Raw genomic sequence first — 24,999 nt, forward strand, 5'->3', positions numbered from 1 at the left:
TAAAACAAATCAACCAAAAGAAAGATTTTTTTTTATCTAACATAATAGAATAAAGAATATCTTCTTACTCTACATACAATTTCCCATCCATTCCATATTTCACATATTCATTATTAACTTATTGCCAAAACTTGTCAGATTGTTATCAAAGCCAAAAGTATAAATAAATATTTAATTATCTGTGGTCTCGATTCTTACTACCAACTAGTACAAGTGTTATTGGAATGCTACAACAGAGTTTAGACCGTGACAATTAAACAAAAAACAAAAAAACCCCTCCCCTATCATATCAAATAAATAATGGGATTAATTATAATATTTAAATGAAGGTAGCTATGGAGAAAAATTTGTCATGTTTTTGTCATGCTCAGTGGAATATCAAGAAAAGCTATTAGTAGGCTTTTGAAATGAGATGTTTAATGAGGCCTGAGCTCTGAGTTTAAATTATGGCACGTAAGAAGCAGACATTTAACCGCTGTAATTACAAATATAATGTACAATAAAAATGTGTTGATCACATGCTTTTTGCCTGAAGACTAAGGAACAATTGAAATATCTCAAAGTATTGACAAGTCTAGTATATACGTGAATAGTGCACTCAGTTCTCTGTGTGTCACTTCTTACGTAGCTGGTCAGCGCCATCAACACAGAGGAGGCTGATATCAGCAGGTTGGGGAGGGGACCTCTAGGCTTTGCAGAAGTACAGAAGATATTTAGACACATAACCTTGAAGGTAGTGGTGGGGAGCCCAAAAAAGCTTATGGAGGACTAGGTGGGCTCAAGGGGGCATGGAATGCTGACTGACCATTACAGGCACTGTAATGGAGTGGTTGGAAGTCTGAACAGAAGCACTGTAGACGACAATATTTCGTTGCAAGTCCAAGCTGTAATAGCTACTGTAATTTTCTAAATATTATTTGCTTGCCATTGTTGTTTGGAGTCCCTGCAAACCCAATAAAACCTTTTACATAAAGGTGCATAATCCTCTCTAACTGATGAAATTCAATCATGCTTTGTGCAATTACTGGAACAAGAGACATTATTTTAAAATCAGATGTGTTCATTTTTCTCTGTCTGACATTCTAAACGGTACAGACTCGATCTACCATGAGGATTACAGTGCATAAGTCTCTAGACCAGGCATTGCCAAACTTGGCTCTCCAGCTGTTTTTGAACTACAGTTCCCATCATCCCTGACCAATGGTCCTGTTAGCTAGGGATGATGGAAGTTGTAGTCCAAAAACAGCTGGAGGGCCGAGTTTTGCCACGCCTGCTCTAGGCCCACTAGCTTCCCTATATGCCACAAGCAGAAGCATTTTTTCACAGAGAGAAACATTAAAATATATCACTTCACTCTCTGTGACACATAGTAAACTTCTTAAAAGATCCCAGTAAATAATGCATACCTCCTTCCTTTATATGAGGAAGAGAGATGCAAAATGCACATTCATATATTTGTGATCCCTTTCATTAAGAACTACAAAACTAAATTGAATTTTTTTAGACCTTGTATTTCTGAAATGTATATATATATATATATAAAATTGTGTGCACCCTAATCTCTGAGCAGTGTAAGAGATTTCAGGGGGTGCCACTACATACATAATTTTTCATTTTCTTACACTGAAGATCACTTCAGATCCTTGTATCTTCATGCTATATGATTTTATTTATACACATATAAAGGCTTAGCATAGGATGGAAGGTCTTTGGCTTTAACATTCTAACAGATCTCACTCCCCATTAATTTTATAGGACCCCACCCCCAAGCCCATAGCTTTGGATTCAGTTCAGAAAGCATGTCAAGCCTCTACTGTCTCTTCCCTGCCCAGTTCAGAATTTCTTGCTGCTTTGTACAGCTTCAATACTCTGAATGATATAACCTCCAGCCAGGGAAAGGCCTCCCTCCCTCAACCCACTTTCTTGAAAGAGCTCCAGCTCTTTAGTTTCTATGGTCACACGAGTGCAGTTCTTTAGCTATGCAAAAAGATACTTAACAGACATGACTAGAGCCATTAACTTAACAACAGTCTTTTTTCCCTAAAAAATGTTTAGGAGTACTCTCATTTTCCTACTCATATTGAAATACTGCCCCTCAGTGAGGCCAAACTTAGATTCACAAAATGTTTAGGGGCATGCGTACCCCTGTGTCCCCCCAGAAAAGAAAGCACTGCTTAACAAAGAGACTGTTTCAACAGTTTAGCATTATCTTTTTCTACAGAATCCCATCTCACAGATATAATCACAGGCTTGCGGAGAAATCCCAAAAATGGCCTCCAGATTAACCTCCCTAACCTGTAATTTGCTGGTGTGTCTGTGAGGCCAGAGAAGTGTGCATGCACACGGAAGCTTATACCAGAACAAACTTAGTTGCTCTATAAGGTGCTACTAGACATTTATTATTATTATTATTATTATTATTATTATTATTATTATTATTATTATTATAATAATAATATTTTTATTTTTATTTTTATTTTTATTTTTATTTTTATTTTTATTTTTATTTTTATTTCGACTGCGTCAGACCAACATGGCTACCTACCAGAAGCCAGAGGGAAAGGTATGGGAGGGCAATAGAAATTATTGAATTGACCGTTTCATTTTAAGATAAGCATGTTGTTCTTGCAGTTATAGTCTAAATGAATGTTTTAAAAAGGTAAAGGTAAAGGACCCCTGAAAGTTAAGTCCAGTCGCAGAGGACTCTGGGGTTGCGGTACTCATCTCGCTTTACAGGCCGAGGGAACCGGTGTTTGTCTGCAGACATTTTCCCCGGGTCATGTGGCCAGCACACAGAAACACCATTTACCTTCCTGCCAGAGTGGTACCTATTAATCTACTTGCACTTTTGGGCATGCTTTTGAACTGATAGGTTGGCAGGAGCTGGGACCGAGCAACAGGAGCTCAACCCATCACGGGGATTTGAACCGCCGACCTCCAAGGTCATCAGAGCTGAAAGATAATTTACAGTGCAATCCTGTGCAATTTGGAAGCAAGTCTTACTGGGTTCAATGGGACTTATTACTACATAAGTGTGTGGAAGATGGCAGTCCCTTGCAAAGTAACATTACCCTGCACCACCATTTAACTATGTTTCTTGCAATCAAAACAATCAAGGAAGGGAAATAAGTCTCCTATGCTAAATTTGCAGGTTGTAATGATCCAAGTGCATAAGTGTGGGGACTTACTTCACCCTGTGTTTAGAAGCATGGAGTTAGGGAATGGATGGAATGCATAGCAGTAGACAGCACTATTGTTAAATTGTGAGAATTTCTTTCATTTGTGGTATCTGCAGCTGAATGCCTAAGTACATTTAATGTAGATGGAGATAATACTGGGGATCTTCACCCTCCAGAAGCGGTTTGCCAAAGGGACTTGACCAAGTGAGACTAATGAATGGAAGGTTTGGCTTTTGTCTTTCTGGAAGGTTGGGCAAATTAGGTAATCATGGTAATGGCTCAGCCTTTGAGAGGAAGTAATTTATCTTGTGTGTGATTTCCCTCTCTCCTATCATGGACAGTTAAGGGTAAGGACAATGGCAATCCAAGGCAGATCGCTACTGATTAAGACTAGCTGTCATAAGTGTAGGTGTATGGGCAAATTTTTGTTTAGATAATAAAGCAGAGAAAATGCTTGTCCAAAACATTTTTTCAGCCTAAATGATTTGATTAATCTCCTGGATTTTCAAATCCCAGGAGTGCTATTCTAGTTGTGGAATTCTTCTTCCAATCTAAAAAAATATTTCCAGAGGTATAAAGCTTTAATATGCTTTATCTTAGATGGAGATATATGGAAACGCATTGCAGAAGTCAGCAGGGTTCTAACATCATTGGAGGTAAGTGGTTACCACCAAATCAATACCTCTTTGGGCCTTTATTTGGAAGAAGAAAAAGAAGAAAGTGTGGGGCCCATATTTGGCTGGTTTCTTTTGCCCAGACTTCTACAACCCAAACTAAAGCTAGTTTCAAGGCTGGCCTTGATTGCTGGTGTAATGGAGAGTTCTCAGTTAAAGAAAACACCTTTTAACATGTCGTTTTTCCATCATAATAACTCTGTTAATGTAATAAAACTTTGGCTATTTTAGGATAAGTTCCAGGGAAGCTGGTGATAAGGAAAAGTAAACACGCAATTTTCTTTAGAAGCCATGGGTCAAGAGAATGATCCACAAAGGATCTAAAATTTTGGGGGGGCAAAAAGCTTATATTAAGGTAAAACTAAAGCAGAAGAGGATCTCTAGGGAAGGATCCCCAGCAAGCTCATAGGCACTGGGCCTTTTGGCAGCAGACATTGTTTGTGCTCTCTTGATAAAGCCTGTAGTCATTTAGGAGCTGTCAATGTGGCGATCTCTGGGTGTGGTTGGGTGACAACGCCCATCACCCCCTGTCCGAATGGTTATTGGTCAGGGATTATGGGCACAGTAGTCCCAAGAACCTCTGGAGGACACTATGCTGGCTGACTCTGCCATAGCATATTGTAGGCTTCCAACACAATTTTACCTTCACCAGGGATACTTTTATATCAGAAACATTCACATTGATGTGTAGTGTGTGAGATTATTATTTTTTTAAGCAGGATATTGATATCATAGACATGGATAAACCAAAAGAGAACCTGCAGGTAGCTATGAGACTGACATGAAGTTATGTCTGGCAGTGCAGTTGCTAGCATGGGGAAAGTATATAGGAGGATTGGGGAACTGAAATTGCATGGATGGCTTTTTAACAGTAAATTTTAGGTATGGAGGGAATGCGTGATTCCGCCCCCTAGCAAATAGTCTCAGGGTCCCAGATTGGGATAAGTAGAGGGGCTTTAACCCTTGCCTTATTGTGGTCCCAATCTAAAAACTGATACCCACCTACTATTACCTTAGGGGAAAGTGCCCATTCCTCCATTCTGACAATTTGCATGAATGGCCGTTTAAAAATAATTTAAAACAATGTGAATGGTCTTGTGTCTAGTTTGGCCCTAAGATAGGCAGGTACAGATTGAGCTGCAAACACTCATCCTTTCATAGCAGAGGTGAAGTCTTGTCTTCATTAGCCATGATTATTTCTGGTAGGATGTGCTTATTCTGACTTAAAATGTGAACATTTTAAAGATTGGCATTGTCTGGACAACAGTTTACAGCTACTGCTATGTCTACAATAATACAGTTTTTAGAATTTAAATCATAACATTTAATTATTAGCAATTATGAAGGAGGAATGGAGAGACTGCAGTTCTTGGCAGAAATTGTGTTATTAAAGAGCCTTATATCTAAAAATGTCAGAATGAATCTTCATATTCTATAATGTCTTTTATCACTCAGGTATCAGCTTTGGGTGGTTTTGTTTGTTTTAAAAGCAAATGGGCCTGTTAAATTAGTGGTTTTCACACTTTGCTTTGAGGAATCCTGGGGGTTCTTGGAAACTTATTAAGAGTTCCTCAGCAGAAAGCTCAAGAAAGTGGAAGATAGTTTATCCATCACTTGTAATGCAGAACCACAAAGAAGCAATAAGTGAATTTTCATTCAGGAATAGTGATAGCATATCCTGGCAGCCTTACCCAGAGTTCTGTATAAGCTCCTATAAAATACCCCAGAATTCTTCCACTGAGATAGCATACCTCCAGTATAAGAACTTTCACTCTCTCCCAGTCAAGTTGAACACTTATTTTTTTAATCTGAAATTCTGCATGGACTATATAAGTTGAATAACTGTGTTTAATTTTTAAGGTTAGAAATCTTAGGCATACAAGTTAACTAATGTAATGTTACAGTAATAATGTTCAAGCAACAGTTTTAATTACTTGATGTCATGTTGCATGTAAAATCTCCTAACAGCTGTTTAAATAGGACTCAGAGGAATATGGTAGTTCAGGTGGCAAAAATGCAGACTTAACTACTGCATGTAAATGAGTTTGGGTAGGCTTTTGCCAGAAATTTGGGTAGTGCCTATTAGGATACATTCTTGATAATGACTTTGATATTGTGACTGGCAATATTTGTTGTTGTTGCTGTTTAATTGTGTCCGACTCTTCGTGACTCCATGGTGCCTCCCACAGTTTGGTCAAACTCAAGTTGGTAGCTTCGAGAATACTGTCCAACCATCTCGTCCTCTGTCTTCCCCTTCTCCTTGTGCCCTTAATCTTTCCCAACATCAGGGTCTTTTCCAGGGAGGCTTCTCTTCTCATGAGGTGGCCAAAGTATTGGAGCCTCAGCTTACTATCTGTCCTTCTAGTAAGCACTCAGGGCTGATTTCCTTAAGAATGGATAGTTTTGATCTTCTTGCAGTCCATGAGACTCTCAAGAGTCTCCTCCAGCACCATAATTCAAAAGCATCAATTCTTTGGCGATCAGCCTTCTTTATGGTCCAGCTCTCACTTCCATACATCACTACTGGGAAAACCATAGCTTTAAATATACAGACATTTGTTGGTGGCAATATTTAGAAGATGGAAATAAAGGACTATGCTCAAACAAGTTAAATTCAGGAAGAAGAATGTCTGTTGGAGTCCTGGGAAGAACATCACAATGTGTTGGCTGTTAGTTTGCTGGGGGAAGAAATGACTGCATCAGATACATATTTTGGAAAGTTGGTTGTCTCTCTGTCTCTTCTGTATGCATTTGGATACCTAGTAAGATATCACAACTAAATTTACATGGTGGTTCTGAGATCAAGGAGCAGGTTTTGTCTATGTTTGGTTATGTATAGCACCATTTTGAATCAAGATGATGGACTGAACCTTTCACAACAACACTGACTTTAACCTCTGATTTCAAAACTGCACTATGTTTTTTGTTTCCTAGAATTCCCAAACAACACCAGGCATTTTTTGTTAGTTGGCTAGAGAGACCAGTATGAAGAAAATGACATTCTCTCTGCTTTTCCATAAAGTCATACATTGGATCGTACTAGGCTATAGCTAGTGGTGACCTTCCACTAACATAAGGTACTATGATTCAAGAGAGACTTATGTCAGTTAGATGGGGAGGAAAGTGACTGTTGTAGATCCAGCAGACCCCTGCACCACCTTCTATGCTGTTCCAAAGGACCCCCCCCCCAACTCTGGTGCAGACCAGGGTGCATGGAATTGCCAAAGTAGCCTCATTGTCTGTCCTGCTGATTGAAACTTCCACTGCATTGAAGAGCCTTCCATCCGTGGAAGATCATAATTGGATATAACACATGTCAGTAAACTCTGCATAATTGTTGAACATCTTGGCTGGAGGTGGGGCATTTTGCAGCAGGCTAAAGCACTGATGTACTGAGGGCTATAAAGAATTAGGGGCGTGAGCATGTTCCATGCATAGCATACTATATTAACCTGTTAACTGATTATTTTTTTAAATGCAAAAGTGGCGGGGAGGTTCATAGGCTTTTACCCAATGCAAGAGAAACCTGTGGCTATTTCAGCCGCTCACCAAGAACATGCCCAGAATGACAGCCGCAGTCAAATCTCTATAAACATGCTCTGCCAAATACTGCTTCAAGATTCTACCTACAGATTTCCATATTTTTTATAGAGAGGAAGTATAAGTAGCAGCTTGCATAGCATTTACTTTGAGAGCCATTCAGACCTTGAGATTGCATCCAATGGGATTTGCTTATGAAAACACTGGTTCATTTCCTTAGTTTCTTCTGTTGCGTGGGAGAAATGAGTCTGAATATGATGAGAGAGGAAGATAAATTTCTTTATCTGTTTCCCACTTCTATAATCATGCAATCATGATATATCATGATTTCCCCTCTCCCAATTCCAGCCATCTTTTTTCTAAATAAATTTTTCGTTCTAAGGTAGACATTCATTTGAGTTCCTTGTTTTTCATACCTTTTCCAGATACTCTTTTTTAGATGGGGAATAAAACTTGATACATAAAAAGTAAAGAAATTGAGTAACTGAAACCACTTCATTAATCTTCACATAACTTCACATAACTAGCTCACAGTTAAACTAAGAAGCTTACTTCTATAAGATGACATAATGACCACCAAGTTGGATGGCTTTAAAATGGTTTTAGACAAATTTATTATTGTTATTATTATTTATTGAATATATATACCACCCTATACCCACTGGTCTCAGGGCAGTTCACAGAACAAAATCAAAATATAAAACCACAAAATACATAATCAAAATATAAACAACCTAATAACCCCCCTAAAAACCCCACATTTTAAAAGGGCATAGGGTGTCAATCAAATCAGCCAAAGACCTAGTTACAAAGTAACCTTTTTGCCTGGCACCTAAAGGTATATAATGAAGGCGCCAGGTGAACTTCCCTGGGGAGAGTATTCCACATACAGGGAGCCACTGCAGAGAAGGCCCATTCTCGTGTTGCTACCCTCTAGACCTCTAGGAGAAGGCAGACAAAGAAGGGCCCCAGATGATGGTCTGAAGGTCCAGGTAGGTTCATATGGAAAGAGGTGGTCCTTGAGGTATTGCAGTCCTGAGCTATTTAAGCACATTGAATTGGGTTTGAATTTATGGAGAATGGCTATCAGTGGCTGCTAGTCATGATAGCTGTGGACAACTCCAGGACTGGAAGCAATATGTCACTGAATACCAGTTGCTGGGGAGCACAAATGAGGAAGAGTATTGTTGTGCATATTTCCTGCTTTCAGGATTCCCATATGCATATAGATTGCCACTAGGAGAACAGGATTCTGGGCTAGGTAGGCCTTTTGTCTGCTTTAGCAGGGCTCTTTGTGTTCACATGTGGCTCCTCCAAAGAGTATTCTGTTCCATTAACCTACATTTTGGTGTGTTTGGTTATAGGTGTATGTTCCCATGCAGGAAGATGGTGGTTGTTGTCAAAACTGCTGTGGGTGTTACTGAGGAAGCTGTTGCTAGAGCCAGAGCTGTTGAAACACTGACTTGTGGCTTCCTCCAGAAATTCACATTGTGTCCTATGAAATCGTAATTGAGTTTTAACTTTATGCATACACTGCTTAGTATTCCACTCACTGCTTAGTATTCCAGTCACTTTCATGACTCCTCCCTGAAATGGCAAAAATGCTTGCAAAAATGCTTGCATGAATGTTTTTTTTCCAGACTTGGTTGAATTTCAAACTTCCATCCCTATTTTGACACACTTATGCAAGAGTTTGAAATGATCACAATGTTATGAAAGCTGATTCTTATCTTTAGAAGATATAATTTGTGTGTTTTATTATCCTGTTACCTTTCTGAATTGCATATTGTGTTACATTTATAACAAACCAGCTTTGGAATAAAGGTACAAAACATCCATCGTTAGCCATACCAGATTTGCTTAGTAACTTAATGGATTTGGCAAGGCAAGGGCAACTCAGCTATTTCATTAATTCATTTAGTACATCTGACCGTTTGGACCACATGACAACTGTGTGCACTGATCCCCAAATATCCCCCTTAGCAGATTAAGAAGAATCATAGGGGCAACATATATTTTACAGAAGAGGCTTGTAAAATCCCATATAGCATGGTGCCATCTTCTAATAGGTCTGATTACTTCCTGCTTCATGTTAATGCACCAGTCATGAATTTTGGGATGTTACAGTACAGACATGGCCATTCTGAAATATCTGACAAGCTATCAAATGCTGGCTTAAAAACAAAACAACGTTCCTTTAATTTTTATTCTTTTTTTTTTAAGAAATACAAGCCGGGACGATGTGATGACATTTTGAAATGGAAGCCACCCAGTCTGAATTCGGTGGATTTTCGTCTAAAAATAACAAGAGTTGGTGGAGAAGGGTATGTAAGCTCTTCCCATTCATCTTATTTTTAGCCTCATTTTTATATATAAGTGGACTGTGTACTGTTAGGTGTGTTGCAGGCAAGCGGGCTGCGGATGAGGAAGCTGGGTGAGACCAGAGTTATTTCAAGATTCCTCTTTAGCAATTCTTCAGACTCTTCATAGGTTCCAAATAATTTCTAGCCTTGAGGAAGCATATGCTTAATTCCAAGCAGCAATGCAATTTTATGTGTTGCTGTAGCAGTCCCCCACCCCATCCGCAAGTTTTCTCTTACAAAGCTTTCCCTTGTGCCAGGTTAACAGACCCAAATTTAGAAAGCGACTTTTGAGTAGCTGCATCATCAATGCCAGCAAATACAGCAAGGCTCACAAAGGGAAAGCTACCACAGCTCTTACACTGGAAAAAACCAAGCCTATCTGGAGGATAAAGGTAAAGGGACCCCTGACCATTAGGTCCAGTTGTGACCGACTCTGGGGTTGCGGTGCTCATCTTGCTTTATTGGCCGAGGGAGCCGGCATACAGCTTCCGGGTCATGTGGCCAGCATGACTAAGCCGCTTCTGGCGAACCAGAGCAGCTCACGGAAACGCAGTTTACCTCCCCGCTGGAGTGTACCTATTTATCTACTTGTACTTCGTGCTTTCAAAGTGCTAGGTTGGCAGGAGCAGGAACCGTACATCAGGAGCTCACCCCGTCGTGGGGATTCGAACCGCTGACCTTCTGATCGGCAAGTCCTAGGCTCTGTGGTTTAACCCACAGCGCCACCCGCGTCCCTCATCTGGAGGATAGAGAGAGCTTAAAGAGGAGGTAGAGGCACACCCAGCAAACACGGAAACTTGCAGAGAAAAGGAGAAAGTCACAAACTTTGCCCTGCCCTCTTTTGTCATGCCACAAGGTCAGCCACAAGGGAGTGTGACCCCCCAGGCTGAAAAAGGCTCCTCACCTCTTCTTCAGGATGAGGGTAGAAAGGCAATCATGGAATAGTGATTTATTTATTTAGTCCTGATATTGCATGAGGCTCTGTGGATTTCTTTTCAAGCCCTGCCAGTGGCTTTAAGTTGGACTTTCCAAGGCACAAGGAAGGATTAGGAAAGGATGGCTAGATGCACTCGGCTTCAATGGATGGGCACAAAGAAGCATTCTGTAATAATTATTGGAAGGTGCTTTGAAAGTGTGAGTGGAGGGGCTCATCATTTTAGCATTTGATATTCTAGAGCAGCAAAGAATCTGCTCATTCTGTTCTAGAGCTATGCAAAAAATGCTCTTGTTTAATAAACTTTTGGGGGAGGTCGTGTATAGGGATCACAGATTCTTAAGTTTGCTAAAATTGCAATATCCTGAGTAGCTTTTTTTGCTTGTCTTAAAATGAGAAAAGTTATATTCTGGTCTGCCAAAATCAGGTGTGTACCTTGACGTGATGAAAAAGCAGAGTTATGTGGTAGATATTTCATTCAAATTAGGGAAAGGAAGAAAGAAACTGTCAGTTTCTTTAAAATAATGGCAGTGGTAGGAATAAGCTAGCCTAATAACTGCAGATTTGTCATTGACGATACAAATGATCTTGCATAGTGGTTCTAATGAGTGTGAAAAATCATATGCTTGTCTTTGTTAGAGCTAAACTACATATGGGTATGTAATATAGGAACTGGAATAACTTCACTTTTTAATGTGAATGTTTAACATTGTAACCAGCTAGTTTTAATTATTTGAAATAATTTTCTTTTACAAAACCTATCAAACAGTAATTGTTGATAAATAATAATTTATTGCTGCAGAATTTCTGCTTCTGTTCAAGCACTGCAAACCTTTATATTTTGCAAAATATTACAGAATTATCAGGAACCAGTTTTGCCACAATAAAGGCATAATAATATGGTTCTGTGCCTACACATATTGGGGTTTGGAACTCAACCCCGGGATCTGGCATCTAAGGCTCCAATTGTGGACTTCTCACTCAAAGAAGAAAAACAACTTCTTCCTTGCAAGTGATGATCTTTGAGTAGTCATTCCGTGCAGTCTTACATCCTGTAGGAACTGAGCAGAAAGGTTCATGTCATCTATCTCTTGAGGCATGTATAAAGGGAGAACTCTCTCCCCTCAAGAGAAGGGCAGAAGTACTACCTCATAGATGACTACTGAACTTGCATCAGTAAACAACCTGTTAGCATTTTTGTTCACTACTACAGTGTATAATCAAGCAGAAGAGACAGTGAAGAATGCAACCAAATCAGTCTTGAGTATGTGAAATTTCCAGACATACTGGACAAATGTTGGATAGTTTGGGGAAAATGACCCCCCCCCCAGTATGGAAGGTATGCTTCACCTTCTTAGATGGAGATGCCAACCATTTAAGTATCTTGAACATTTTTAAAGTGCATTTCCTTTTGTTCTAGCTCAGATGGGGAAAAGGTTTATTTTATACTTGGCAATTTAGGATTTTAACATCTGGTGCCAAATTGGGCTTATAAAAATACATTTTTCTTTTTTATCTTATAGTTTTAAATAAGTTTCTACAAAGTATCAGATTTAGTTATAGCCTGTACATTTCTGAAAGTGCATGTTTTTAGTGACTAGCCACTCAATAATGCTTTTTTTTTCATTGTCCTTTTAAAGAAAACAGCTTTTTGTTAATGTAGGCGTGTGGGCTGTGCCATGGATTTAAATGGGTTTCCATCTGTATTGCTCATGCTATAATTTAATGATTCAGTGATAAGGTATAGATCAAATAGAATAAAAATGGATTAGGGTGTGACTTTTTACTGCCTGTGTATTTTAATGCTTATTTTCTAAATGCATTATTTTGTTAATTGAGCTGAGTTTGCCATTTCCCAAAGTTTTTGTTTTTGTTTTGGCATGCCAACATTATTAATACACAGGCCACAAATTACTGCTTTTATAGCATCCCAGAGCAGAGCAAATGACCTGGTTGGACCAGCATTTAGCTGGAAAGGGGAATTAATGGCATCTTGGAGTCTTTCTGCAATGAGGAATGTAAATTGTTTTGCTTCAGTGGTGTGAAACAAATTGGAATGCACAATACTGTGAATACCCTAAAGGCTGATTACTTATGATACTCACTGATAATATTGAGAAGGGAATCTTAATTGGCCAAGTGAAATATGAATTATTATCTCATTGACCAGTTTTTAAGCAAAAAATAAAGATGGAAAATGTTTATTATCATCCAGTGTGAGTTAGATCTTTGGGGTGATGTCTGAGGTAGACAAGGCAATTTCTTTGTAGTACAGTTTTATCATGAATAATTTAAATTAAGTAGAAATCCTCAATCAAGTGCAATGAGGTCATTATGGTACCAAACTGAACAATCAGTTATCAGGCACCATCTGATAGGTGCATTTTATTTGTTTACACAAATTTGGAGAAATTATTTTGTATGCATCTCACAGTGTAATTCTGTATGTGTCTACTTGGAAATAGATCCATTGAGTTCAGTGAGCCTTTCTTCCTGGTTAGTGAATGTAGGATTTCAGTTTTAATTGTTTTCTTTTGTTCCTTACCTAATTGAAAGCATAATGGTTAAGCATAGTAAACTTAGAAGTATATTTGTTGTAATATAGCAGTTTATTCCATATTTTTCCAACTGAATTGAAAGAGATAGGTTTCCTAGATGCTTTAAGCACCCCTAAATCCAAAGTGATCATCCTTGTCATTGCATGTGGAACAAAATGAGTTTATAAAAAGCTGCTTAGATTTGAAAACTCAAGTAAGCCTTATTAAGACAGGAAATGGGAAGGGGGTGTCACAATCCTATGCCATTCTCCCGTCTGCATAGTCCATCTCACCACCACCATCAGTGCCCATTTCAGGCAGGATTTGTGCACTTCGCAAGTTCTTGTGTGATTTTGGCAAGATTTTGCCCAGCAAGGTTTTGCCCAGCAGCCTCACACAGCCCAATGGGATTTTCCTCATCCATTGGGAGTAGATTTGGGGGGAGGGGGCATGGGAAGATGAGAGGGAGGGGAAGTTTGGTTGCACAACTGGAAGGCCTTGCATGAGTGGCTTGACAACCCTAATATAAATACTCTATTTGCTTTAATAGAATTTTCACCTCCTCTAGCTTCTCAAATTTTGTGTTTCTTTTTCTCAATCCCTGCCCTGGAATACCATCCTCTTACCTAAGAATCTGTTCCAAAATGACACATACTACATCATAACACTTTCTGTAAATGTGGAGCAGCACAGGCTAGTGGAGAAAGCGGACCAGAGTTTGGATAACAAAAATAGCATGTTTCCAATAGGGACAGCAACAGCAAGTTAAAACAAGGCCTTAAAAACAAACGATTCACATGGCAATTGTTACATGCACTGAGTGTGCTGCCAAGTGGATATATACAAGACTGGCGTTTGATAAGGTAGCATTTGAAGAAGTTGTGTAGAGGATTATGTTGCAACAATACTTTACTTACACAAAGGCAGAGCTACAGATAGCAAAACTTCTTATTTCAATACTGCAGCCAAAGCCTACAGCTTTTTTGGACTACATATGCTCAAACACATTTGTCTTGATACATTTGCACTGAGGCGGGGAAAAGGTCTGTATTAGAATAATATAAACTATGAGGACGTAGCCATTAGGATGAATAAAGTATTGAGTCATGGGAGACAGGAGAAAGGGATAATATTAGAATATAATTCTAAAATATACAAGGATACGGAAGATTTCAAATGCTGTTTTTCAAAGCATTTTTTATTATCTCATTCATAAACTAGAGAGGGGGCAAAGGAATTGAAATGTGTCAGTCCAAAGTCACTTTTAAATACTGTGGAAACCCCATGAATAGTTTCCATATCCCCAATCCACAACTGGATAAAAACAACTTTACAAAGAGATGAAATGGAGAGAGAGAATTGAGAGTTCACTGGGAGGCGAGGGGAATCTAACAGCAGTGGCGATTAGACTGTGCAATCATATCCCAAAGGAATAAGAGAAGATCAATTATTTGAATAATTTATAAATAGGCGGAACAAAATGCTCAACACACTATAGGAAATCTATCAATTGCGGGTAAGGACATGCTACAGGATTATCTAGGCATCCTTTTTCACATATTTCACAAACTGTAATAAAAATGAAACAATAACTTTGACCAAAAGCTTAACCAACTGGCATATATTTATAGAAAATGTTCAAATGACTGCAAATGGCAATACTAAACCATTTTAAAAAGTGCTGCAGAAAACATCTGGGCAACGTCCACCCTAATTATGACACATACTCATTTGCTTCCTGTTAACAACTTGCGACTCCCCAGGGGCGCATCTAAATAAATAACAACGAACACCTGTCCTATGTTTATCAATAATAAACAATGATATTGCAATTTCCCTTAAACTTGAACTGCTATCAACCTCAAGTGTTCATGCACATCTCCTGTGAACATTGCCCTAAACTGAAGAGGCAACCATTGTAACTGAGAAGTAAACCTGGTGTTTACTTTTCATAAAAAAACTATTTAATATTATGCTTTGCATTGCTGAATAAAACACTCATACAAAACATGCTTAGCAAAAATGTGCCCTTTCAGGAAAATACTGCCCTCTGCAGAAGTCCATCAAACCTTAAGTTATCTTGAAATGTTGATCATTAGAACATCGACTGCTGCCTTGATGCACTTTACAGTATTCAATTTGTGAAGCAATTTGAAATAATAGATCTTTAAATGGCACTTAAATGATGCCTGGTGCTTGTTTTGCCAAAAATATGCAACTTCTTACATTAGGACAGTTTAGACTATTTTCCCAAACAGTCTTTCTTACTGTTTGGGAAAATATTCTAAACTGTCCTAATGACTGTATTACTATGAGAGTGACTAAACAAATAAAGCATCCAAAGTTTTAGAGATGACTTATTGCTAAAATGGTACTTCTGCAATCTACAGAGGCAACCTTATTCTAACTAGACAAAAAATAGTTGATAAGGACTTTTTATGGTTTTTTGCTTTGGCAAAGACATTTCTGTTTGTAGCTAGATACTGGATAAAGAATTAATGCTTTCAGGCTGAGTAGCTAATATTGATTGGGTTGTAATAAACCTATAATTCTGTATCTATGTCAGTGTTAGCATTGTAATTGTACTGCATGTTTACAGATACAGGTGAGAAACTCAAATGTTACTAATGATGCAGATAAAGTTATACAATTTCAGACATTTGCTGCACTGGTCTATAGTATTAATTTTTAGATGACTTGTGAGACTTCATGAGGCAGGAATATTCACCAAAATAAGAGAGAACATCCTGTGTATTCTGAATCAGCATATGGGCTGATGACAGTGGACAACACCTGCCTTGTGCAACAGGACTACTCCTCCTCCCCTGTGGTCCCTCTGTTGTATTCCAGGGGGTTCCTCAACCCCCCAGAACAGTTTGGGCAGGGGAGAAGGGGGGAAATATATTCATTTTTCCAGTGTGTTGATTTTGTGTGTGTGTGTGTATGCATGCGTCATTATTTTGAGGTTCTTGTTGTTAAGACATTTTATTGATTTACTGTTGCATTACTTGCTTTCAGCAACAGGAGTACTGTATTATTAAGAAATCAGCTTTTCTTACGTGTATTTAGTCATTTCTCCTGCTCTTAGCAAGGCATGTAACACTGAACAGACATTTCTTAAAATGCATTTTCTTTTCTAGGCTTCTTCCGCAGAATGTTGGACTGCTTTATGTTGGAAGTTTAGACACTCCTTTTGCACAAATTAAGGTAAGAGAACTGAACTGTCTCTGTGTGTGTGTTGGTAAAACTTTCAGTGCAATTCTTTTGCCTTCGTTAACATATTCTGAAGCAGTAACACTGTGTTGTTGCTTTAGCTGCAATAATATTTACTACTAATTTTTTGTTTCTGTTTCACTTCCTCTTGTGATTGCTTAGTTGTATCTCTAATAAAGTTGGGAAAAAATATTTGCCAAACTTTCTCAGCCATATTAGCAATGTAACATTTGTAAAACATTTTAGGATGTATATATTCTTCAGTACTTCAGAAGGTGGATGTTTTCAAACATTCATGAGCTTTATTGCTTTCTTGGAATGTTGCAGTTCTTGCTGATTTGTAGAGCTGCAAACTTGCATTTGGGGGCTGATACAGGTTTCTATGGGAGGCATTTTAGTTTATGCTTCAGTCTCAAAATGCTATATAAAAGTCACCTTCAAATATAATATCATGTACTACGTATGCTATATAAAATCCATTTGGTCCATTGTAGTGACCAAGTGTACAGATGACACCAAATCATTTAGGCTGGTTTTTTAAAAAGCAAACATTTGTGTCTGCAGGGAGATATTGTGAAGTGTTCCAAATCATTTTCTCCAAACTGGGTGACTAGGCAACAAAATAGCAAATGCAGTTCCATGCTAGTGCAAAGTGAAGCATATTGTGACAAAAAATCCTAACTCCACATATATATTAGTCTGTGCACATAACTCTAAACCATGGTTAACATTAAACATAATTTAAGCTGAGATCTCTGGTAGATGATTGTTTAAACCTTGGTTTATTAGGTCACTAAATAGTTAAAAGCACCCAGGTGCATGTATTAGCATGTAAATTAAGGACTTAAAATTACACAACCATAATAATAATAATATTATCGTCAAAATCATTAAAATTTCTTTTTTTTTTTTAAATATTTTTATTAGTTTTTACAGATATTAATAACAATACAAAACAAACACAAACATCAAAAACAGACAACAAAAATTGACTTCCCCATGCCTTCCCTTCGCCACATCCTTATTTTACCATTTTTTCGAGCAACTCATCAATCAGTCTTTGATTAAGTCCCTTTTGAATTTCCTTAAAGTTTAAGATTTACAGCTGTAGTTCTTTGTTTCTTACCCCTTAACATCTTATCAGTCCACAATTTTGCAGTGATTTTTTAGATATACTTTAAATTTCCCCCAGTCCTCCTCCACTGTCTCTTTCCTCTGGTCACGGATTCTGCCGGTCATCTCTGCCAGTCCCATATATTCGATCACCTTCGATTGCCATTCTTCCAGAGTAGGTAATTCTTGCATCTTCCAATACTTTGCCAACAGGATTCTTGCTGCTGTAGTTGCATACATAAAAAATGTCTTATCCTTCTTTGATACCAGTTGGCCGACCATGCCCAAGAGAAAAGCCTCCGGTTTCTTTACAAATGTCCACTTAAGGACTTTCTTAATTTCATTATAGATCATTTCCCAGTAGGCCTTAATCTTTGGGCAGGTCGACCAAAGATGGTAAAAGGTACCTTCAGCCTCATTACATTTCCAACATTTGTTATTGGGCAAATGGTAAATCTTTGCAAGTTTGACTGGGGTCATGTACCACCTATAGATCATTTTCATTATATTCTCTTTCAGGGCATTACATGCCGTAAATTTAACACCGGTGGTCCATAACTGTTCCCAGTCGTCAAACATAATGTCATGACCAATATCCTGTGCCCATTTAATCATAGCTGATTTCACTGTTTCATCCTGTGTATTCCATTTCAGCAGCAAATTATACATTTTAGATAGGTTTTTAGTATTGGATTCTAGCAATTCTGTTTCTAACTTCGACCTCTCCTTCTGAAAACCAAGTTTCCTGTCCTGTTTAAACACCTCATTTATCTGACGGTAGTGTAGCCAGTCTCGAACTTTATGCTTTAGCTTCTCAAAGCTTTGTAGCTTCAGTCTTTCACCATCATATTCTAAAATTTCACAGTACTTAGGCCAATTAGAGTCCATATTAATTTTTTTCACTGCTTTCGCTTCCATTGGTGACAACCACCTGGGGGTTTTACTTTCCAATAAATCCTTATATCTATTCCAAACATTGTACAGTGCTTTCCTGACAATATGGTTCTTAAAACTTTTATACACCTTTACCTTGTCATACCACAAATATGCATGCCAACCAAAACTATTGTCATATCCTTCCAGATCAAGAATGTCTGTGTCTTCAAGAAGTAGCCATTGCTTCAACCAGCAAAAAGCTGCTGATTCATAATAAAGTCTTAAGTCTGGCAGGGCAAAGCCCCCTCTATCTTTTGCATCAGTTAAGATCTTAAATTTTATTCTGGGCTTTTTGCCCTGCCAGACAAATTTGGATATGTCTTTCTGCCACCTCTTGAAACAGTCCATTTTGTCTAGAATCTGCAACGTCTGAAATAAAAACAACATTCTTGGCAATACATTCATCTTGATAACAGCAATTCGGCCTAACAAGGAAAGTTTCAGCCTAGACCATATGTCTAGATCTTTCTTAACTTCTGTCCAACATTTTTCATAGTTGTCTTTAAATAGATTCACATTTTTTGATGTCAAGTTTACCCCCAGGTACTTAACCTTTTTTTCTATTTCCAACCCAGTTTCACTTTGAAACCTATCTTTCTCCTCTTTTGTTAGATTTTTTTCCAGCACCTTTGTTTTCTGTTTGTTCAATTTAAATCCTGCGACCTGGCCGAATATCTCCATTAATTCTAGAACTCTTTTGGTACTAGCTTCTGGCTGTTGCAGAGTTAGCACTAAATCATCTGCAAATGCCCTTAACTTATATTGTTTAGATCCGACCTGTATTCCTTTTACCAGCTGGTCCTTCCTAATCATGTTTAATAAAACCTCCAGGACCGATATAAACAGTAAAGGGGATATAGGGCATCCCTGTCGTGTGCCTTTCTCTATTGGTATTTCCTCCATTACCACATTGTTCACAATTAATTTCGCTCTTTGTTCAGAATATATTGCACCTATACCGTTTTCAAACCCTTGGCCTACCCCCATCCCATGGAGATTCTTCTTCATAAATTTCCAAGAAATATTGTCAAAGGCCTTCTCCGCGTCCACAAAGATCAGAACTGCCTTTCTATTAATGTCCACCTCTAGCATCTCCAAGATGTCTATAATGTTCCTCACATTTTCTGACATATGTCTCCCTGGGAGAAAGCCTGTTTGGTTCTTATGAATCTCCTCCATCAAAACTCTCTTAAATCTTTTTGCTAGAACGTCTGCAAAAATTTTATAATCCACATTCAGAAGTGATATAGGGCGGTAGTTTTTAACTTGGTGTTTCTCAGTTTCTGTCTTCGGTATAAGTGAGATAAATGCATCTTTCCACGATTCGGGAGCCTTTTTCCCCTCTAATATCTGGTTGCATACTTCCTTCAATGGCTGTATTAGCCATTCTTTAAGATCTTTGTAGTATTTTGCAGTCAAACCATCTGGTCCTGGTGATTTCCCCAATTTCGTATTCTGGATGGCACCCTCTATTTCTTGTTCTGTAATTTTTTCATTCAAAATCCTTTTATTTTGCTCTGAAATCTTTGATAGTCCATATTTTTTAACAAAGTCTTCTATTTCTTGTTCATTTGTAGGCCCATGTGCATAAAGTTTTTTGAAGAAACTTTGAAAACAGTTGCTTATTTCATTTGGTTTGTTGATAATTTTCCCATCTATTTCCAGGGATGTCACCGTGTTTAACTTTTGCCTCTTTTTCAATTGCCATGACAGCAGTTTCCCACATTTATCTGCCGATTCAAATGTCCTTTGTCTCATTTGCTTTATCTTCCATTCTATTTCCTGATTCATCAGTTCCATATATTGCGTCTGGTGGTACTTTATTTCTCTTAGAATCTCATGAGACTTCGGTTTGGATCTCAATTTCTTTTCTCCTTCCTTTATCTGGTTCAAAATCTTTTCCTTCCTCTCATTTTGTTTCTTCCTTTTTATAGAGTTTTGCTGAATTAGGAATCCACGCATCACGGCCTTGCTTGCGTCCCATACTATTCTTTTTTCCACCTCCGTTCTCAAATTTATCTCAAAGTAATCCTTCAATATTTTTTGGGCCTTTTGGTAAATTTCTTCATCTCTAAATAGGGTGTCATTCATTCTCCATCTGAAGGTTCCAGCCGTTGTTAACTTCATTTCCATCTTGACTGCATTATGGTCGGAGCAGGTTTTTGTGCAGATTTCTGTTTTTTTCACTCTTGGTGCCAGACTGCTAGAAATCCAAATTTGATCAATTCTAGTCCAGGTCATTTTTGCTTCCGAGAAAAAGGTACCCTCTCTTTCCAGAGGGTTCCTAGTTCTCCAAATGTCAATCAAGTCCATGGTGTCAGTGAGTTCGAAAAAGGTCTTTGGTAGTCTCCCATCTTTAGATATTACTTGTCTTTGTGCCTTGTCCATGTTTGTGGAGACAACTCCGTTGAAGTCTCCCATCATTATAATTTTAAAGTCCATAAAGTCCATTAGAGTCTCATGCAACTTCTTGAAGAACTCTGCCTTCCCCTCATTGGGTGCGTAAACTCCAACAATTAAGATCTTTTCTCCTTGAATTTGAATTTCTACTGCCAGGTATCTTCCTTCATCATCTTTGAAAATCATTTTTGGTTCCCATTTTTCCTTGGCATAAATCACCACCCCTCTTTTCTTGACTTTGTCCGAGGAAATAAATTCCAGTCCTAATCTCTTATTTATCAGAAGTTTCCTGTGTATCCTGGCAATATGGGTTTCTTGCAAACAAATTATATCTAATTGTTCTTTCTTTAATATATAAAAAACTTGATCTCTTTTTCGGGGATGGTTTAGACCATTACAGTTCCAACTCAGAAGTTGCAGAGACATTTTTATTATTGGGTACTTTTCCCACCCACTGCTCCAAGTTCTTGTTCCTCGTCCGTCGGTGCTTGGTTCAATCCAAACGATAGGTTGGTAATGTCCAGTGTTCCCCCCTCTACAGTTCCTTTCTGGAAGTCCTCAAGATTCCTCTCCAAGAAGTGTTCTTTATCTTGAATTGTTTTTATTTTAATTTTCTTCCCTTTGAAGTTAAAGGACAATCCTTGTGGGAATTCCCACCTGAATTGAATGTTGTTTTGTTTTAAAATTCCGACTAAGTCTTTAAATTGTGTTCTCACCTCCAAAAAGTATCTGGGAATATCCTTGAAGATCTGTATCTGGGAATTTTTAATAACCAATGCCTTCTGGAAATGTAAGTTCAATATTTTATCTCTCTCTTCCTTGGATCTAAAAGTTATTAAACAATCCCTTGGCTTCTTGCCTTGCTTTCTTCCAATCCGGAAGGCTGTAGTTATTGTGAATTCCTCTTCCTCTTCTCCCAACTCTTCACTCCAAAATTCTTGAAACTTATCTGTAAGGAATTCCCCAAGCTTGTCCTCCTCCTCCTCAGGTACCAGTCTCAATTTCAAATTCTTGCCTTTCCTCTCGAGTTCCATAAGGGCCAGGGCTTCATCATGCTCATGAACCTTCCTTGCAATAGGGACAAATTTCCCTTTGGTTTCCTCGGCCGTGGTCCTCGCGTTTTCGGCTATTTTCCTCGTCTCTGCACTTTCTTGAATTAATCGATTTATAGAATCTGTATTGGTCGATATAATTGTCGTATTCAAATCCAGTCTTGTTGTCAATTCCGTCAGTTTTTTGGAATTCTCTGTAGATTGCCTAGTAAGCGATTCTAAAGATTCATTTATCTTGAGTAGAGCCTGTGTCATGGAATCCATTGATACCGTTGTTGTTCTGTCCTGTGTTGCTGTTGCTCCTGTCAAGGAGCCTCTTTTCTTTTGAGCCTGAGCCTGTTTTGCCTTTGATCTTGTTGATATTTCATCCAGTGGGCCGCTCATATCTCAAGGTCGTTCTCACAGGAACAGTTGCAGCTGGAAAATCCCACTGTTTATATCTCAATGCAACAGTCTCTCTTTTAAGCCTCTAGAGGGAGTACATTATATCCAATACGGAAACAAAGAAACAGGGAAAGAAGTAGCCATGCAAAGTTCCAAAAGCGAAAGTCCAAATACAAACCCTACTTTTTGCAGTTTGAAAGTTACAGTTTTTGTCCGCTAAAATCCCGTTATTTTATATCAGACAAATCTTACTTTGTATCCTCAAATCAAATTTTGACAGCTCACTTCAGGCGCTCTCTTCCCCGGCAGCCTGACCAGAGTATCGGCAGTGGAAGGTTTCCCATTCAAGTCTCCCTTCTTGAGCAGATAAAATTAAGTCAAATTTCTTCCCCCCCTCTTCTGCTCGTTGGGGGGGGAGGTCCTCTTCCGATGTCAAGTTCAACCAATTTAAAAAGCATAAAAACGTCCCCTTTAAACACAGCTTGCTCTTTTCGTTGCTCAGTCAATCATGTAGCTCCGGGGGGCTGACTTCCTTACTTTTTGCCTCTCCCGTTTTCAGCCAAATCTTCTCAACTTTTTAAAGTCCCGTTCCCTTTATTTATTGTTCTTACTCACGGGTATTGTTTCCAATCAGTAGTTTCAGGAAGGAATCGACGCTCTCCGTCAATGGCGATGCGGCTTCGCTCCGTGAGCTGGGTTGCGATCCTCAGCACCGCGCTCACACCCGATGCCGCTCCGGAGCCTTTAAAAAGGCTCTTTCGCGATACCGGGGGGTGCAAAGGTGCCCACCGAATCTCCTTGTTCACAGGCTTCAGCGCCTGTGATTTTAGGGGTCCCCCGCTCGCCGTAGCGGGTCAGACCCGAACTCACGGAGCAGTCCTGCTTCGGAGCTCCGAAGCAAGGACCGCCATTAACGCTGGCGCCGACCGGAAATTTCTATACCATCCTTCATCTGAGGATCACAGGATGGTTTACAGTATAAAAATACAAAACATAATAACAAACAAAAAAATACCCCCAGTTTAAAAGGCTATAGATTGTTTAATTAGCCATTTAGCCAAGTTTAATGATGTTCAATCTTATGCCGCTTTCAGTTGTTGTAATGCCGTTAGCATTTGTAAATGGATGCCTATGATTTTGCTATGATTTAAATAATTGGTTTTTTTTTAAAAAAAGAATTACATATGTTGCCCCACCCACCTTGGGCTTCTGTCCTCACCCTTCAGAGGCAATCCTTATTTTCTAGCACCCATCTCCCCAAAATATATCTGTGCATATTTTGTCCATTTTTTTTGCCTCTTGAGGAAAATATTGGGAAGTCTATTAGAATTAAATCTGCGCAGTAAGATGCACTCAATTGTTTTTCTTCCCGTCTCCAATAACTACCGTGTAGCTAAAGTCCATGGGTGTGCAGGGAGGGATGGAGAACAGGTGGCCCCACAGACCCTGCCGGAATCCAACTCCCATCAACCCCAGCCAGCGTGGCCAATGGTCGGGGATGATGGGAGCTGCAGTCCAGCAACACCTGGAGGGCTACAAGTTTCCCACCCTGCTTCCCATTTGCTGCTTCAAGCTGCTGGTTCTCAGGTGCAGGCAGTGCATTTGTGTTTCTGGCCATGGAGTCACAGAGAATAAGTCTTTTCTGCAGGAAACAGGTGAGCCGAAATTTGGAGTTCATGGTGTCCAACATCTTTGTGGCTGCTCTGGTGCAATATGTGGCAGAAGCTTTCCCTCACCACCCAAGGCAGTGTTGTTTCTTCTCTTCCTTGTTTATCCCATTGCCCCGTTGCCTGTGTGGAGCTATGTAGGTGGCTAGCTTGCTAGTAAACCCGAAGGGCTTCTTATGGTGAGTCTCCTTGTGCTGAATGAGGCTTGAGCTGCTGTGGAACAGTGCCCTGCAGTCTTTGCACCCATAGGGGAAAGCTCAGGCCCTCCCTGTGCCTGAATGACTACTGGCACTCGAGACACTCATATAGCTCCTGCCTGTGTGGATCCTCTGATGTATGAGCAGCTTTGCTTTTCATATTCTGGTTTGAAGAGCATAATATGGGAAAACGTTCTCAGAATGATGGGGGGAAATGCCATGGCTTCATGAGCAAGCCAAAGGCAAAAATGGCAAAACATTTTACAATACAAGAGTGAAATGGAAATTCAGCTCATAAAATATAATTTGCATCTTGGCTGAATGAAATATATGCCTTCAGATGGTATCATTTTGAAATAATAAGCCTGCAGTTGTTCCTGATCTGTTTCCTAGTAACGTTTATGTGACTAGGTATTTAATAAAGTACATATTTCTCAGTTGCCAACATTGGCTATTGGAAATATACCATAATTAGCCTTTTGAGATCGCATTTGTTCTTTTAGTGTGCCACAACCCAGATGAGAGAATATAAAGGAAACTGAAAATATGTGATTAAATCTTCCTCTTTTTATTGAAGAATGTTCCTATATAGGGAATATTGTGCTATGGGGAAAGTAGAGCTCCTATCGCACAAATCTGGGGCTTTGTTAGGCATAGAAGTCGACCCATGCATATTATTACATGCAATTATCATAAAATTATGGACTAGAAATTGAAGAGTCATGCTGTTGCATTTTAGACAGCATATTTGTAATAAGCTGTAATAAAGTAAACATTTTGAATGGATATAAGAATAGGCCTTACTTGCAA

General features: G+C 38.9%; 1 protein-coding gene across 3 annotated transcripts in view; it reads left to right on the top strand.

Annotated features, from left to right (window-relative positions):
* Window positions 1–24,999, top strand: part of RNGTT (RNA guanylyltransferase and 5'-phosphatase) — a 128,659-nt gene that overhangs the window by 86,087 nt on the left and 17,573 nt on the right. For all 3 annotated transcript variants that reach the window (XM_081905565.1, XM_081905566.1, XM_081905564.1), the window contains 2 exons: window positions 9,617–9,717; window positions 16,368–16,434. In XM_081905565.1, the coding sequence (XP_081761691.1) occupies window positions 9,617–9,717; window positions 16,368–16,434 (168 nt within the window). The remainder of the gene's footprint in view (window positions 1–9,616; window positions 9,718–16,367; window positions 16,435–24,999) is intronic.

This window comes from Podarcis melisellensis (assembly GCF_964234715.1).
Source record: "Podarcis melisellensis genome assembly, chromosome: 3".
Taxonomy (NCBI): Eukaryota; Metazoa; Chordata; class Lepidosauria; order Squamata; family Lacertidae; genus Podarcis; species Podarcis melisellensis.